The sequence below is a fragment of the Nomia melanderi genome, chromosome 10, assembly GCF_051020985.1.
Source record: "Nomia melanderi isolate GNS246 chromosome 10, iyNomMela1, whole genome shotgun sequence".
In the NCBI taxonomy this organism is placed as follows: domain Eukaryota; kingdom Metazoa; phylum Arthropoda; class Insecta; order Hymenoptera; family Halictidae; genus Nomia; species Nomia melanderi.
Genome location: NC_135008.1, coordinates 9,899,066 through 9,916,910, shown reverse-complemented (window position 1 = coordinate 9,916,910; position 17,845 = coordinate 9,899,066). Strand labels below are relative to the sequence as shown.

General features: G+C 34.7%; 1 protein-coding gene across 1 annotated transcript in view; it reads right to left on the bottom strand.

The window, feature by feature from the left end:
• The window catches only part of Dhc1 (dynein axonemal heavy chain 1), a 26,948-nt gene extending 9,103 nt beyond the window's left edge, over positions 1 to 17,845 (bottom strand). The window contains exons 1-27 of the mRNA XM_031983128.2: positions 17,668 to 17,845; positions 16,652 to 16,891; positions 15,697 to 15,851; positions 14,677 to 14,900; positions 13,855 to 14,132; positions 13,600 to 13,773; positions 13,110 to 13,339; positions 12,831 to 13,030; positions 12,177 to 12,400; positions 11,851 to 12,026; positions 11,182 to 11,364; positions 10,450 to 10,848; positions 9,648 to 9,898; positions 8,794 to 9,039; positions 8,017 to 8,180; positions 7,292 to 7,546; positions 6,985 to 7,213; positions 5,831 to 6,504; positions 4,673 to 5,478; positions 4,375 to 4,582; positions 3,809 to 4,195; positions 3,215 to 3,387; positions 2,291 to 2,657; positions 1,949 to 2,143; positions 1,736 to 1,874; positions 951 to 1,227; positions 291 to 732 (exon numbers count right to left, since the gene is read on the bottom strand). Of these exons, the coding sequence (XP_031838988.2) occupies positions 291 to 732; positions 951 to 1,227; positions 1,736 to 1,874; positions 1,949 to 2,143; positions 2,291 to 2,657; positions 3,215 to 3,387; positions 3,809 to 4,195; positions 4,375 to 4,582; positions 4,673 to 5,478; positions 5,831 to 6,504; positions 6,985 to 7,213; positions 7,292 to 7,546; positions 8,017 to 8,180; positions 8,794 to 9,039; positions 9,648 to 9,898; positions 10,450 to 10,848; positions 11,182 to 11,364; positions 11,851 to 12,026; positions 12,177 to 12,400; positions 12,831 to 13,030; positions 13,110 to 13,339; positions 13,600 to 13,773; positions 13,855 to 14,132; positions 14,677 to 14,900; positions 15,697 to 15,851; positions 16,652 to 16,891; positions 17,668 to 17,760 (7,389 nt within the window). The 5' untranslated portion in view covers positions 17,761 to 17,845. The remainder of the gene's footprint in view (positions 1 to 290; positions 733 to 950; positions 1,228 to 1,735; positions 1,875 to 1,948; positions 2,144 to 2,290; positions 2,658 to 3,214; positions 3,388 to 3,808; positions 4,196 to 4,374; positions 4,583 to 4,672; positions 5,479 to 5,830; positions 6,505 to 6,984; positions 7,214 to 7,291; positions 7,547 to 8,016; positions 8,181 to 8,793; positions 9,040 to 9,647; positions 9,899 to 10,449; positions 10,849 to 11,181; positions 11,365 to 11,850; positions 12,027 to 12,176; positions 12,401 to 12,830; positions 13,031 to 13,109; positions 13,340 to 13,599; positions 13,774 to 13,854; positions 14,133 to 14,676; positions 14,901 to 15,696; positions 15,852 to 16,651; positions 16,892 to 17,667) is intronic.

The window sequence follows — 17,845 nt, the reverse complement described above, 5'->3', positions numbered from 1 at the left end:
TGTCCTCAACGATATTTAATTGTCTACTTTTCTGCACTATGTTGTTAAAATCTTTTAAATTTGTAACATTGTAAAGGGAAAGAAACTTTAATTCATTACTGCGATTCAGGGCAAAAACGAGATCTTGGAAAAATTAAATTTGAAAATGTAAAGATAGTTTGATTCTTAAAATGAGCTTTCTTATCGCAGCAATTTAAATGTCGACAGTTGATTAATTAAAATTAGTGATTCTTTAATTTTAGGGGGTAAGGTATAACATCTCAATTATTGTTATTATTGTGTAGTCTCACCTGTGCAAAAGAATCTGTGAAGCATTGTTCAAAAACTTCTTGCTCCAAAGGTGTCCTCGTTTTCAACCAAGCGGTCACTACAGGATTCCAATCCAAACCAGATGAGCTCATATACACCATACCGTTACGAGACACCGTCGCCGGACTAGCGTTGTCTATGTTATGTGGTTCAAAAATGATCTTACACGTGGGAGCCATCGATAAACGATCACCGTTCGCCAGAGTCAGAGTTTTATTGTCGTCTAACACCGAATTTAAATTTTCAATCCAAATACTGTCGACCGGCCCATCCAGGACCATCCAAACGTGTTCCCCTTCTTTTAGTTTTAATGTTTTACGCCACAGGGCTGAAAATATGCCGTCCGTCCAATCGTTGGTGGCTACATCCAGTCGGCCAAACATTTGAGCAGCTGTTATGCTTTTTGGGTTCATTCTCATTTCTCTGTAAAGTCGATTTCAATTATGAATCAATAAATAAAATATGAAATATATAGTATGCAATACATTTATCTAATAATACTGGAAAAAATTTCGTTGTGCACCGAATCATTATTCGATTTAAAAAAATGACATTGACATATGTGAATGTATTGTAGTTTCGAAGGAAATAGCTTGTAACTTTGTTACTTTGACTTATTCTGCACATTTGGTACTAATTACCTGTGAGCATCGCCGCATTGCGTTAACGACTTCATCAGAATTTGTATACAGGTTGTTTTCCCAGCACCAGTTGGGCCTAACGTCATTATTCCGTGTCTCACCCTCTGAGTTTCATACAATTGTATCAATTTCAGCACCCAAGGTGGATGGTAAATTAATCCAGCTTCTTCCACTTGTTGGTTGATAGCATCTTCTAATTCTGGGTAAGAAGTTTTCTCGAGAGCCTGATTAGGAAATAGATCCGCTACTAGAGAGATGAACAGTGGTTCATCCTCATCTGAAATGATCAACACTTGTAATACTTGAAAAATTTAACTTCGAAGAAAAGTCGAATTTTCATATTTAAAAACTATTTGTTTGGTGATTATTAAATTTACGCAAATGTTTTTTGCAAACAATTATTCTATACATCCTTCTTAGTAATGTTATGTAAGTACATGTAGCTTTATAACAACATAAATATTTAAAGATATTTAAAATGACACCTCATTTATTACTGATCTTCTCAAATATATTTCGATTTATTTTAGAAATTTAAAATGTGAGATGATATTATCAACGGAAACAATGAATGTTAGGATACATAAAAAAACGTTAGGTAATGTTATATATGTAATTAATGTGCTTCCGAAAAGGAGATTCGTCCATGAAGTTTCGTGAGGTAATAACAATCAGTAGAATAAACTTAAACTTATAAGTCGACTGTTCTATAGTAGAGATAATTATTTTTTAATCACTTATTCTTATATTGACTGAACAGGTTCGCTAATTGTAAATAGTATTACCTATAAGTTTTGAAAGATTCATGTCCCTCAGAACTCGCATGACGATTGTGCTTTCAGAGTCTTTCGAATTCACTCTCTTCGATGCTCCCAAAGTTCTCAACACCGACAGTATATTTCTTAGACCAAAGTCATAATGGACCTTCACATGTGAATGCAATATTATACATTTTGAATCTTACAAAAATAATGAATTATTCCTTTTCACGCGATCACCTGTTTAGTAAGTTGCTCTTCGCACAATTTGTACAGGGTGTAAAATTTCCGGGCGAGTGTAATGTTTTCCAAGAAACCGCAGCTGGCTAATTTCACTCGAATGATAATTTGTCTGTCGGGTACCATCATAGCGACGGTGCGAAACTGAATTTTCAGATTCTCTGGTAGTTCCTTCCTGCCAGCGTAGCCAGGATTCTGTAAAATGTGATTCATTATTGTGTTACAAGTATCGTTTACTCAATTGTGTTATAATAATGTTTTCTGTTCTAGCAATATTTATTTTCAACGTCTATCAGGAACACATGCCATCGGATATCATATTACTCTTATACTTTTTATTACCATGGTTATAAATATTCCGAGCTCAGGGCACATGTCTATCAGATCACCGTCTGTAAAAACGAATTGCTTCTTCTTCTCCCTCTTCGCGGCAAGAACAACAGCTACTTGCTGAGCAGCAACAGACAAAACAGGCAATTCGATTCTATTGAATTCATCGAAACAACCCCAGGATCCACTTTGAGCTAGGCCTTTGTAAATCCGTCCCAATCCTCTGTAGTCCATTTGATCGGAGCAGTTGAAAACCACTACGTATTTCGCTAAGGTTTTGCCCATGTCCTTGACAGTCTCGGTTTTGCCGGTTCCAGCTGGTCCACATGGCGAACCACCCATCGACATCGATAAAGCTTGAGCCAGTGTTATGTAGCACCTTAAAACCCGAATAAAGTAGGAAATAAATAAATTTAAAAGTTTTAAAGTATAAAATGTATGAATTAAAAGCCAAATCGGTTAAATTCATTTATTGAAGTTTTTATAATTTGATTGTCAGAACGTTTGATTGACTCTTACATAACTGTTTATGTTTAACAGTATTCAGTACAGTACTAATTTTTATAGTATTCCTGGCGAAAATGAGAAATGTTATAACATTTCTTTGATCTTTTATTTTCCTTTTCAGTGCAAAATTTGGATGTGTGGAAAATCTAATAATTTTAGTGTAGTTTCTTTAAGATTTATTAAAATATTTAATATTATAACTGGTGCAATATTGGAGCGTACAAAGTTCAAAGGGTTAATACTTTCCTTGTTACCGAGTTTAGAAGTATGAGGTAAAAGAGGCGAATAATACATCTGTGATAATAAAGTAAAATACATTCTACAATGTTTCTTTGATTTTACACTGAATGGTAAATGTTTAAGATTTAATGTATACCATTATCTTTGTGACGTCAATTGACTCAGTAGCTAAGATTGCACTACTCTTACCTGTCAGTTAATGGAGTGATAACGAGTCGTTCTGTGCACCCTAGATATTCATTCTGATACGTAAAATTTACATCTGTTATGCATATTGATGTTTTATCGAGATCTTCTTTGAAATAAAATCTGCATTGCTTCAACCACTCGAAATCGTTCACCGATCGTACGTTTAAGCGGCACTGTAAAGAAATTTTGTTCATGTTAAAAATACGTAAACAAAGTTTTGTTTGTATCATGTTTTATAAAGCAAAGTCAACTAAATGTTTGGCACGATGTTAGATAGAATAAAATACAATGTTCCATTCCCGTTTTTTTGTCTTTTAGGAATAACAATAGTAAAAAATATATGAAACGAAATGTTAATGATAAAAATATGATTTTTATATATCGATTAATATAAAATTATGTGATTTTTTAATAATTGAAAGAATATTGCAGGAAATAAAGTTACATGATATAATTTCCTGTATAATTTCTGTTTCAGCACTCTGATATTTAACAAATATTCTTCAAATTTACTTCTCCAATTATTTATTGTATATGTATGTGTTCTTCGAAAATCTACGTTAAGCTCACCAAATTTATATTCACAAAGTTTACCAATATGTCGAAGATATCACGTTGGTGCACGTGGATGGTGATTAATGTTTCAAATTTCGTTCGCTCGATTTTCGATAGGTCTCTGGTAGTTTGGTCGATTAAAGTATTCAGTAAGTCAAGGAATCGGTTGTTTGTTTCCGTCATAATTTTTTTATCGGCGCGTGCTTGAGCCAGAGCTAATTCGCTGTCCCTGGTCCAAATCATTTGTATTCCGAGCAGTCCGATCTGGGCGGGCATTTTGTCCAGGAAACCAAGGAAATTAAAGTTCGCATCGTTGATCATAGAATAACATTGTCGGATTATCGAATGCAGAGACTGCTGAGATGTTTGTAAAAGCTGCGTCAACCATGTTTCCACCGAGCCTTCCGCTCTTACTGCTTTTTCGAGCTGTTAGATTTGAAATAATCTTCACATATCATTATTATCAATTGACAGCTTAATACATAATTATTATATTTAGAATAAATCTTCCACAGTAATGATATACTCAGTCTCAACTTGTAATTGTGAAATTCAAAAATCGTTTCGATTTTCTTCATTCAATAGTTTCTCCATGAAATACGTACTAAAATCGTTTCCCCCTCGGACGATATAACCGCGGTCATCTTATTATACTCGATGTCGTGAAATTTAACGTAACGCGTGTTGTCGAAGATAGAAAGAAGGTGGTTCTGTATCGTGTGAGAATCAGATGCTTGACCAAGGATTTCTAATAAAGCGGGGTCCGATACGAAGAAGAACCTCGGGAACATCATACGTTTTTTTTCCAAATACCTGACGAATGAATAATTTTATAAGTTTCTTTGAATTCTACTTGTTCATAATTTCAGAATTAAAATCTCCAAAGAATATGCAATTAGTTACCCGCTTAGAGATTTTTGGCATAATTCCAATTGTTCCTGTAAATGGGGCAAAAGTTGCTTAAGCAAATCGTCCCCCACGCAACAAGGTACCACCCCCGGAGTCTCGTGAGCTCTTTGCATGATCTTCTGCCAACTCTTATCGATTTTACTAAATCTTTTTGCCTCTTTGGGTAGCTGTTTCGCTATGTCACCCCCAACGAACACCGCCTCCAGGTAGACCCACATGTTCTGCACCAGTAGCCATCTTTCTAAGATTTCGTTGGTGTTCGAAAGATCCGTGAGCCATTGTTGTATCTGCTTGCGGAACGGCGCGTTGTAACGATTCGACATCAAGGAGCCAAGCACCATCAAACTGTCCTCCAGTTGACCGATCGTCTCGGCAGTAGAGTCGCCTCTTAGCAACAGCTCCCCTCTGTTGTTGAACGTCATGAACGTTAATTCGTGGGATGACCAATCGTTCACGACCATTCGTAGTTTAGCCTCGATGTCTTTTTCCTTCATTGCTGAGATGCAGATGTCCTCGATGTCCTCTTTATACTTCAACAATGGTGCTTCGAGGATGTTCTTCAGGCAGAAACCCTCGCTTTCCAGATCGAACGTGTAGCCTGTCACTTCCACGATTCTGTGCCAATGGCGCTGCTTCATGGCTTTGTTGGCCATCAACTCGAGAAGAGGGCACATGTCGTTGAAGTCGTCGATCGTCTTTTTCAGAGCGAAGAATGCCGGCCATTCTTTCAGTCCCTTTGGCAGCTTGCGGCACCGGTTTTGGAATTCCATTAGCTCGTTGTTTATATCTTCGATATTCACCTGAACGTCAATAATGGAATAATGTATCTGTACAGCATATTTCCTGTAGATTTAGTAATTATCATTCATCATCTTTTTTTCCCGGAACACAAAGAAATTTGTTTGATGATTTGTTTGAACGATACAAACTGTTTGATGATTTCATGCAACTCAATTTAACTTCCTAATCTTCTGGTAGATGAAAAATGAAAAGTAAAATACCATATACCTTTCTGCAAAATTGTGTTCCTTCTTTCACATTAGAACAAAGAAACTAAAATTAATACTTGTATACGAGCCTAGTGGAGTAATTTACGTTTGCGGAAAACACTTCTTTCCTATAACTAGAATTATTTCATTTGAAACACTTTACCTCGCCCCAGGGAATGTCGTAGTAACTATTCACTCTATCGATCACGTCATTGTACAATTTATACAATTTCTGTAGCAAATTCAGCTCTTTCCTGATCTGCGATAGTTCAGGGTAATCCGTGATGGGCAGTCCAAACAGTTCTTCGCCGCTTTGATAAGTCTGCAGCTTTCTCCACATGCCGTCGAATCTATTTTGAAATAGTATCTGTCTATCGGAGGCATCTCGTGGACTCAAACCCGGTTGCATGGGCCCAGAGGATCTGTACTCCTCGCAATACATTTCATTGTCGAGTCGGAATTTCTCGAGATTGTTTCTTAAGTCCTCTTCAAACTGGGGTTGCAGCTTCAACAACAGCACGTGACTCGCTTGCGCTCTCGTCAGCAACTGCTGCCACGTATACCTCAAATTGTCTACTTGTTCCAGGCATTCCTGGTCTACTGGTACTTCGTATCTCGTCACTATATTGAAAGCTTCTTCAATCGGATCGATCTTCAGCTCCATGTCTACTTCCTGTTCTCGAATCTTTTTCAGGGTGTTCATGATCAGACGCACGTCGTCCAAGTCACGGATTTGTCTGTCCAGTTTGCGTTCCATTTCGTTCATCAAAGCGTAAACGTATTCCATCTCTCGTCTATATTTCTTCTTCATAGCTTGGCCAATTTTGTGAGTACACGCTGTGGACATGACAGGTAAAATCTAAATTGGAAATATTGTCAAACGTATTTTCGTTCGTCTTATACATTTACATATTTGATGAGTGATTTTTGCAAAATCTCGCTCGCTTATTGCAGATCTAATCGTTGTTTCTCGTTATCTTCAATCATTAAGAAAATTTCATTTTTAAGATCAACCTTTTAACTTCAGACATGATGTGTGTATTATTTATAAAAATTATATGACTGTTTCTCCGAGAAAATGGTTCTATAGGTTTCAAATAGAGTGACGTAGGTATTATATTTGAAACATTATAAACGTTTGAATATATTTAAACAATTCTTAAAACGTATAAAATACCTGTCACACACAAATTTCTTTGGGTGCTTGTGATATATATCATGCGATACAGTAGTTTCATATATTTATAAATTTTTGACAATTCGTATCTGTTTATGAATATTCAAAAATTCTCTACAATGACAAATGAAAACTTGTACTTTTGATTTCCGTGTATAGGCCGTATTTCAGCTTTTCAGTAGATATAGCGATGGAGGTTCCAAAAATGATCATGTCTGGTTCGGTAGCTAAAAGGTCTTCAAGTTCGCTATGTTTTCGCAGAGTAGCTTCAAATTCTGGCAAGGAAATTTGCAACAATTCTCTCATGCTGCGTTCGTTCTTCCAGAGAAATTTGTATGGTTTCCATCGGTCAATAAATTCTACGAGATCCTACAACAATGATATCTTTCTTATTTTATTAAACTACATTTCTATTCGATCATTTAAAAATATATCGTAATTAATTACCGGTTTGAATTCCAGCATGCACGTGTTCAATATGGATAACAATTTCATTATTTCTTTATTATCCATCACCATTCCATAGAAATTGCTTTCCTGAACGGGGAAAATAGGTCTTTCTTCTGAGATAATTTTGTAGAGTCGTCGTCTTCTGGTTTTTGGGTCTTCTGGTTCCTCTTGTTTCTTCTTGGCAACTTGAATTTGAGCTCGCATCACTATATCGGCAAAGCTCCTCTTTGGGTACGCGTTTCCCCAAGAATTCTAATCGATTGAATCATTTTACGAACAATTAGTTGTAAAAGTTTTACTATGTTACATTTAAAAAAATGTATCGATAATAACTTGTAAATACTTGACAATATTCTTTATGAGATAGAATTTCTTCTTCTTCTTTATGTTCTTAATTAATTATTATGATTAAGAATTTAACATTTATCTATTTATTGTTGTATTATTTAGAATAAAGTTTTACTTTTGATATTTTACATTTCTTATCTAGTGTATACTTATGTCAGATTTGATACTAGCTTGTTGTAATAAAACTTTTTCTTCAATTCAATCAATGTAATTTATATTGTAATTTATTTTCCCATTATTTCAATTTCATTATAAAATATGAAAGGTAATACTTATCTTTTTTCATTATGTCGCGAATACAAAGTTCAGAAAATGACATTCACACACGTTAATACAAAATAACTATGTAGTGAATTTTAAATTCGGGGAATTACCTTACTAACTCTCGAATTCCATTGCGAAACTCCTTTTGCGACACCAGCAATCGTTTTTCCGACTAATGTTAAGACCTCCTGGACATCATCTAAACTGGGCTTCACTGTCACTACTGGTATCATCAAGGTTGCGTGTAGCAGAAATATTGGGCTCGGAGTCTGTTCTTTTTCAAAGATTATTATTAATTCGCCTTACTGTCTACGAAACTTCGAAAATAATATTTACACAAGGATAAATCATTTAAAACAAGTGTATAATTTCAATAACTTCTAAAGCTTTGAACGTTTTAGGAGAAGTGTTGTGTAACTTCAAAGAGATTGTTACGTAATAGACTTTTTCTTAGATTAATCTGTTAATTTTTTTGTCGTACAATTTATGTTGACAGAAACGTTTCTACTTATGTTATTCAATTTTGTGGACATAACTATTATAAAGCAAACTAAAATATTGTAGGTTTAATTCAATTTATTTATGGAAATTATTGTAGTTGCGATACCGCAGTTTTATAAAATAAGTTACAAAATTAAGTATTGCACAAAGAGCACGCGTTATTTTCATTGAAAGGGTTAGAAAATTTCGAGGTGATTTTGAGGTTTCTAAATGAAATAATGTGTTTTTAAATATCTGAAATTGCATCCCTTTTCAATTACTAGGATATTTCAATGACTATGGCCATTCAAGGACATTCAACCTTTCTGTTTCCAAAACTATACGAATTATTTAAGTACTTTATCTTAGATGATTCACTTTGTATTTTATTCAATTAAAATAAATACCTGGATTAATTTCTCGAATGAAACGTTTTCTGATCGCATCCAGGGAAGTTCGGGTAACCTTTATGAGAACGTCTACCACTTTTCTTGAATAATATCTTCTCATCTCCGATACTGCGTTTCGTACCATATCTTGCATCCCCTTGGGCAAACTACCTGGGGTAGTTAACAACTGTTGAGGATCGTCGAATAAATTCCAGACTAACGACCAATCTTGTTGAACCGTTTGGTCTATATCTTCCTCGGTTTCTATGAAAGCAATTATATGAAAAGTAGAAAACAATATCTGTTCCCTAAATCAAGATTAACAAATACCAGATAATAATTAATTTCCTTTTGAATTTGCAAATTAGAGTTTGTTTTAAAAGAATTTTAATTTATTATTTTGACGTTTATAAATTAGTAATTAAGGATATTAAGATGATAAGGTACAATGATACTTACTTTTATGTACAGTATCTTTATTTATGTGCATATATTATGTTAACAAGCTAAAATTATAATTGAAAGGATGGGGTTATTCTGGAATATAATTCTATGCGTTAATAAACTGCTATGAACTCTTTTAATAGAATCTTTATACTTCTAGAGTGATTTTGAAAATTCAAAAATGCAAACTGTGTTGAGTAGAAAAATTGATAAAAAGATCTGTTTGAATATATTTTAATTTATATATCATTTCATATTTTTGATCTTTTTATATTTGTATTTCAAGTTTTATTTCAGAAATTATTATGTGTTTATATTATATAAAAATTTTAAGTATAAAGAAATATGCGTTTCTTATTTTTGAGTGGATATAATATAAATAAACTAGCAAGGATATTATACGAGAGGAAAGTAACTTCAGGTTTTACCTTCGCCGTTGAAAAAATCAAATTGATTGGAATTGGCGGCGCTTTTGAAGTTTTCAGCGGCATTCTTCACGAGATCGAGTACTTCCTCTACCGCCTCTTCCACCATCATACTTTTGCGATATAAATCTACCGCTGCGAGTCTACATATTTCTTCAGTCTTCTCCACAAACTCCTCGATCGTCCAAGGCTGATCACATTCTGGTAGTACATGTAAGGTGATCTTTTGCATACTTGACAGAACTTCCAGAATCCTTGTAACGAATCAATGTTAAAATCTTTGAAAAACTCAATATTTAAATATAAACAGAAATTCGACATGGAAACTTGGAAACAGCATATATAAAATTAAATTACAATACTTTCTAATGAGAAATCCAATTATATTATATAATTACACCAAACAAAACATATTTTCTACATAAATTGATTTCTTAATGAAAATTGTCACTGATTTGCAGAATTATATTTAATTTAATTTAGTAATTTACCCTAAAAAAATTCCTGGAAAATAATTTTGAAAACTGGTACGTTATTTTTATCATTTAGTGATGACTGCTTTGAATATTATTTAAAGTTATTCTCCTACAGTAGAAGCACAGTGCCTTAATATTTGTTATTATAAACAGATTTCCTAAAGCACTATTTCAATAAATGTAACAACAAAAGTATTAAAGCTTTTGATGAAATTAAACCTATTATTTCTATTTGATCGTTAAACATTAATGTTTTATTTTTTCATTAACGAAGAAACATATAACCGTGTGCCATGTTAGGGGCTAACGTTTCATTTGTTATTTTATACCTGTTATCGTAGACGTCGTGAACTCGCGTAATCAGAATATCGAAGTCCTTAATCTGCTCCGTTGTATTTTGATAAAATTCCTTCCATTCCGGATTAGTCCACGTCAAAGAGACGATTCCAACTTCCAATAAACTCGCAACGCGTACCAAATGCGGTAACAAAAGCGGCCTGACTTCTAGTTTCACTCGTCTCGCCGTGGACACGAAATTGTCGATCATCAACTGAAGGGAGTCCGTGATCAAAGTGAAATGATCTTTCTTCGCCAAAAGCGTCAGCGCCACGATTGGAATTTCTAGATTCAGCTTGGCCAAACAGTCAGCTTCCCGAAGCAAAAGAGTTACACGTCCATCCAAGTTCACCTTAATTTTATCCGTTTTTTCGTCAATTACCAGCAGAAACCTAATCATTATATACGTGATTCAGAATAATAATGGTTTAACTCCCATTTCTGAGTTCTCGAGAAAGAGAAGCTTTGTGAAATCGTTTTGATTTAATGAAGTAATAATACTGCAATTACTAATAGTAATAATTTATGAGAATTAATATTATTAATAGCATTGCGATGCGAGTATTTAATTAATCCAAGAACATTTCACAAAAGCAGTTTTTGTTTAGGGAACTCAGAAATAATAGTCCACTACTATGTACATAGGAGACCACCATTATTTAGAGACATTCATATTGAAAGTATATATTGGAATCGATTGTAAAGAAAGATGATAATTGAGTTACCGTTTTAAGGAATCTTCGATTGCCCAAGAATTTTGATGTGTCCATACTTCAGCGATATCTGACTTATACTGGTTTAAAACACTAAGAGCGTGATTGTACCGTTTCTCCAATTCGATTGTTAATGGCAGATTTTTTAGCACAGGGTGGCTGAAGACTGACGCTGCCAATTCGTCAAGATGAACTCTATAAACAGAAGAACAAAGAAAGCGCAAATTCGATATTAGATATAGAAAGGTTAAGAAGAATTATTTAAAAATTGACCATTCATTAAATCAGTTTTGTATCACTTTCATAACAAACGTTGCAAATAATGAAAATAATCAATATCTAAATATCTTATTGCTTGTTTTCATTTCATTTTTAATTTTAGATACTTCGGTATACGTAAACAATATATTTGATTTAAGTACTTAAAGTTAATAATGAAATGAGAAAAAGTAGTAAAATACTTAGATATTGGAATACTTGATTATTTTTATTATATGAAACATTTATTGTGCAATTAAACAGCATTAATGTGATATTTACAGTTTATACGTATATAATCTGAAAATGTACGTAAATAATAATATGTTTACATGAAAAATTGATATAGAAAAGGAAAGAAAGTGAAAATCTTTTTAGTTAAATAACTATGTACAATAACAATATACTTAAACATTTACTTACTTGAGTGAATTGCTCCAAGTCAATCTTCCAGCGATTGCTGGCATGTGTCTAGGTAATGGAGGATCGTCTCTTTGTTTTTTGAACAGTTTTAATATCCGATCTATTTCTTTGTCGCAATATTTCACCACGATAATATACTTTTCATCGAGTTTCGTTAGCGGTATTTTCTCGCTGACCTTTAGGGCAAGAAATAATTTTAAACACGCATTCAACCTACTTTCTTAAAATTATCGCTGATAAAATACTTGCGCAGTAATTCTAATGTTAATGTTGTTAAATATTAATAAAACTGTTCAATATTAGTTTGTTATAACACGATACTTCACTTTCTCAAATCGAGTTAAGAATCGTATACCCTGTGGCGTTTCCCAAACATCAGCATAATTTTTCACAATGATACTACCGATATTTTGTTTTAGAGCGTCGGTCTTAGTGATGAAGTCGTCGTAATCGGTATCAAACACTGTATTCCTTGCATCCAAATAGTCGTACGATTTAGTGGTAGCAATTTTCTCAGCTTCCTGAAAAGTTCTTATCGCGTCGTCCAATGCTGTTCCAGTAAAAGAACCATACAAATACCTTAATCTCGCAAGAAAAGAAGATATCTTTTAAAGTGATTCAGAATAATCTTGAAAATTAAACAGTGCCATACTTCAGTTTCAGAAGGAACTATTCGAGTTTCATGTACTTTTACAGTGTCCAAAAAATGTCAATGATCATTCTGAAGGAGCTATTTTTAACATGACTTAATCTCGAACTGTGAAAAGAAGGGATACCGAAATAATTATCATAAAATGCTTTTAATATGATGACCTTGGTCTTAATATTTAATAATAGGTAATCTAGAAACGTTGAATAAAACGCAAACCGAAATAATTTTCTTAAAATCAACTCACGTATCTGATAACAGAAATCAGTCTATTAATAGATACAGAATTGCTATAAGGTCCTTTTGTTTTCATTACTTCTGTTTCACATACCTTCTCCCAATAATAGGCCTTCCATTCGTCTTTCAAAAAGGTTCTTGTAATCTTGTATAAGCTCGAACATGGTCAAAATCTTTTTGATCCTGTCGCAGAATGAATCGAACCGTCCGAACACGTGAGTTTCTGAGAACGAGAACTCCTGTTCAGTTACGGCTGGTGAACAACGAACTAGCCTGTACGTTTCCCTGTAAGCCCTTTAAACACGTCGTCCTTTATCATTCTTTTCTGCTCGGGAAACAGACGAGTACGCTTGTCATCAAATTTTACCATTACTTGTTCAATCTTAAGCAATGCTTCAGCTTCGATCGGGCTGCCGCTCGATCTTGACCCCAGACGGTTTCGCGGCCTCGATTGGTGACGTAGTCCCTGCAGGCCACGATCATTTGGTTCGTGATCTTTATCATTAACGAGCTGGTTCGTTCAGAGGTATTGTAGTACCTCGATACACTGTATATTAGGCGAACTGTTTGTAACAATGAGACGAGGGAATCCCTCATCTTCACCTAATAATACGATACACAAATGTTAGCACCGAGTGCTACCTTTTACAAGAACAACTACCACGAGATTTACAAGTGCTAACTTTTACAAGAAAGATTATCACAAGATTTACAAAATTTCTTGATATACATTTCGTAATTTTCCGTCTTCGAATACTGTCCTCTATCTTTCGTGCAATAGCACCGCAAGAATAAAAACAAACAAAACTTGCCAAGAAGCATTTTCTAGAAATTTCTTTAATCGCGTTTTTCAGTAATCTTACCGGATCATCGAGGTACAAACAGTGACAGCATTTCTCCAAAGCTTGGATGAACTTCGCGTTGTCCTTGGCTTCGTTGTAGCAGTATGTGACTTCGTCCTCGATGTCAACCCAGGCCTTGATCAATTTCGAGCGTGCTACTTGAAGGCACAGCAGCGACATTTGTATTTCATGATCCTTCACAGAAAGCACGGGAAATGCGCATTTTACTTTTCGTTGTTAGCAACTCGGCGGATGAATAGAACGTAACAGTGGAACCTGCAGTTTATCGACGAGTTGACTGAACTGCGCTCCTCTTCGTTTCCAATACTCGAGCTCTTGTTGCGGCCCGGAATTGTCATTCTCCCGTTTCACCTGTTTACTTTCTGCCATGAAATCCTTTAGTCTCTTGATCCAGCTCTCCACTCTCTCTTCTATGATGTTCACTGCGTTCTCTTTCGCTACAAATGCTTTTGCTTCCTCGAAATTGCGCACCCCGAGCATCAACATTTCTGAGTCCTCGAATATGTGTCCCTCGTGAGCCACCTGTTCGCAGACTGTAACAAACGCGGAAATGTGCACCACGCATACGATACATTTAAGCGGAAACAGGCTATCCTTTTTGTAAAAGGAGCTCCTATCGGTTAGTTCACTTTGAAATTTTTAACTCTTTGCGATCGGCATATTCTTCTGATGGCAGTACCAACTAGTTGAAGCAAATTTATATTTTTACAATTATTTTTCTATATGTGATTTGTAATATATACAGTGGCGTTCAAAAGTTCCGGCCATATCGTTTTTGGAATTGAGTTCATGCCATATCGACGTATTGCTGTCATTAATGCAAGGAGTATGGTGGTAATGAGAATAGGGACAAAAGAAGCGAATAGTGTTTCTGTTTGCAACGAAAGTTTCCGAAAATGCGTTGAGTAATAAGTAAATAAGTAGATAATAATCATTTATTATCAACTTTGAAGACATTGGTAAGTACAATACGAGCCTATGAGTTTGTTAAATTCTAATTGTCAATTCTAAACTGCGAATACTCAGGGTAATAAGTACAATAAATGAATGAAACAATTTTGAATTTGGTACGAGTACCTTTCAAAGCACTGCAGAAAGATCTCAAACCAGGTAACAGAAGACTCTTGATCATTGGACAGTCATCCTCTCCTTCGGAGCCAGGGTGCGCAAGTGCATCCATAAAGACCCGTTCAACCACTCGCTGTATTGCTGTTATTATTCCTACTTTCTTCGTATCTATCACACCCGTGTACAGATCTTTCTGAAAGCCTTCTTCGGGCAACTGTTTCGAGATACTGATTCTAGAGAAAAATTTTCTTTCTAAACATATGTATATATTGCGCGAATACAGTGAATTAACGTTTTACGAATAAAAACTTCTAAGAATATGTGTTTTGAAAATGATGTAATTGTAATATATTTCTTGAAGCTGTTAAGTATTTATTGTGATGGTGATTTATAACTTGAGGCAAATCGTAAGTACCTTGAAAACAATTAACACAAAGCGATGTGATGCACCATGTATATTTTTCAGTATATACACGGTGTCAAGGAATCGGCTGGCAAAACTTTAGTATCGCGTTCTACTATGCCTAAGAGTACGTTTACAGTAGAGTTGGGATGATCGATAAAACTGGCGATGAGAATTGTAGAAATACATGTTCTATAATTATAATTATTAATATTAACCCTTTACACACGAAAGCTTTCCACTAAATATATTCAACATTTTCCGATAGACGATATTTTTTGAAACTAAGTAACAAGAAAACATACATAAATTCATAAGGAAGCTATTCTGTTTCAATATTGTACGCATTGAAGCATCACAGAAAATTGAATGTTATAAATAAGATTTTATAATTTTGTTATATCAAGTGGTGAATCACCTCTCGAGTGCAAAGGGTTAATAATTAATGGTATTTAATATCATTGTGTAATAACATTGCAATATTAGTGATTAATTAATCCAAGAACATCTCGCGAAAGCTGTTTTTTCTCGAGAACTCAAAAATAGGAGTTAGACCACTATTATTCTGAGCCACTCGTATGATGGACGGGATAATGAACGTGTGGACGCAGTAGATTTCACATTACCTGAACATATAAATGCATATTCCAGTGCATGGCACCTGCCATCCGTCAGTCAAGAAAAGTTTCTTTTTCGCCGGTTCCTTCGTCTCCTTCGTCTCCTTCACCTTTGGCGCTGGCGCGTTTGGACCTGACCTGGCACTTGAAACCTTCGTCTGTATCTGTGCAATCAAATTGCAAACTTGTTTTCATGGTATTGGAGAGGTATTGTCCAGTTACAATCGTACGCTTGCATTTTAGTATTCAGTTGTATTGCGAGTAAAATTTAACGCGTGTTGCTCGTCTGATCGAACTTGCGTAAAATAATATAGAGTTACGATGCACGTTACAACGTAACATTTCCTTTTGTCACATGCATTTTTAGTTTGCAAATAGTCGACCGAGAAGTGGAGAGGTTTACCGTAGATTTTTACACTGTAACGTCCGCCATTTTCAGTGTCTCTCCCCAGCCCGAATATAAATATAAGTGATTCATTCAAATAATTGGACACTTAAACCCTTAGCCTGTGACTTCCTTCTGAACTCTGATCGATTTGACTACTTTCTTATTAATAATTTATTGAAAATAAGAGAAAATTCCAGTCTTATTCTATGTCAATGTGTGTTCTAAAGTATAATCATTAGATGACAGAGGAATGATACGTAATTTACATTGAAACAAATTCAATAATATTTATGTTTGTTAAATTTTATTTGAAATCTTTAACAGGAGTCTGACACGATATTGTAGGGCAAGGTGTTCATTAAAAGTCCAATAAATAATTGACGTTCTGTATCTAATATTTACGTATGCGAAAAGAATATTCCTTTTATTGTAAACGATATTATTTCATTGCTCAGAATTAATTCCACTAAATAAACATTATTTTTTAACGATTTGATTATCTACTCTTTTCAATATATCGTTATTACTTGAAGCGTGATTTTCTAATATTTGCTTAAAGAATCCTTTAATTATTACAATCTCTAGCGGTCGTAGAGGTTCTGCTTCTTCCACTTCTTGATAGTACCAGACAAGGGTTGACCTCATGTGTGGCAAGAACAGTTGATTGATTTCGTCGAGCATATCACCCTCGAAAACGTGATCCATAACCTCGTGACGTGACAGTTGCGTCGCATCCATTAAAAGCTGGAAAGCGAATTCCAGCCGGGGATCCATCTCCCCACGCCTCGCTTTCCTTTCGCATTCTTCTCGTCGTTTCTTGGGAAAAAAGTTATGACAGTTATTAATCACATTTCTTCCTTAATTCTAAAGCTGCGGATGTGATTTTGCAATAAATGGCCATGCTCCCTTAATCGCAATCTTTGAACTTTATCACCGTCTTTATATCACGTTGCATTCCATTATATTACGATTATTAATCTTTTAGACAATCCAAGGTATTTAACTGAAATAGTTTATATAAATAGCAACCCTTATTTAATCCAAAAATTACTTTGAACGGATACTATAAGCTTACAGCAGTCAAAGAATTTATTTATACATCATACTGTATAGTTTAAAATCATGTTACAGTAGAAAACTAAAACTGAAACTTTGGTTTTATGTAAAAATGTACGTATATTAATTTAAGCAAAATATTTTCATTCGTTTATATAACAGTAAATAAACGTAAAAAGAAATTAACCATTTTCTAATATTTACTACAATTTTTAAAATACGGAGGATAGTGGAGTAACGTTTATCCCTATTCAAGGGATCTTTTCATCTTGACGCAAAAGTGGCAGTCATGGGTGATCACCGTGGTAGTCAAGGTGTTAATACAGAATAACTATTAATTTTTTTAATGATCCATGCATACCGGTAAGGGATAATTTCGTTGACCCGTAAAAGACATTTGACCGGAAGTAAGTGCTAAAATGGGTTCAGCAGAATCTTCTCTTTATCCTTTAAAGGTCAAATTTTCGAAGAGAAGATCACCAAAGTGGACCACCAAACACTGAGACAAACGAATGAAGAAGTAGTAAATGATCAACCTGCAGGACATCGCCGGTGCTTTCGTCATCGCTGTCCTCCTCTGAATTTTCCGACTTTTGCTGGACCAACAACGGCGGTGCTTGCACAAACATGCTCGAACGAATTCCACGGTGAAAGGGGAGATGGTTACTTTGGAAATGGACGGATGAACCGGCCGAAGGCGGGATTCACCGAGTA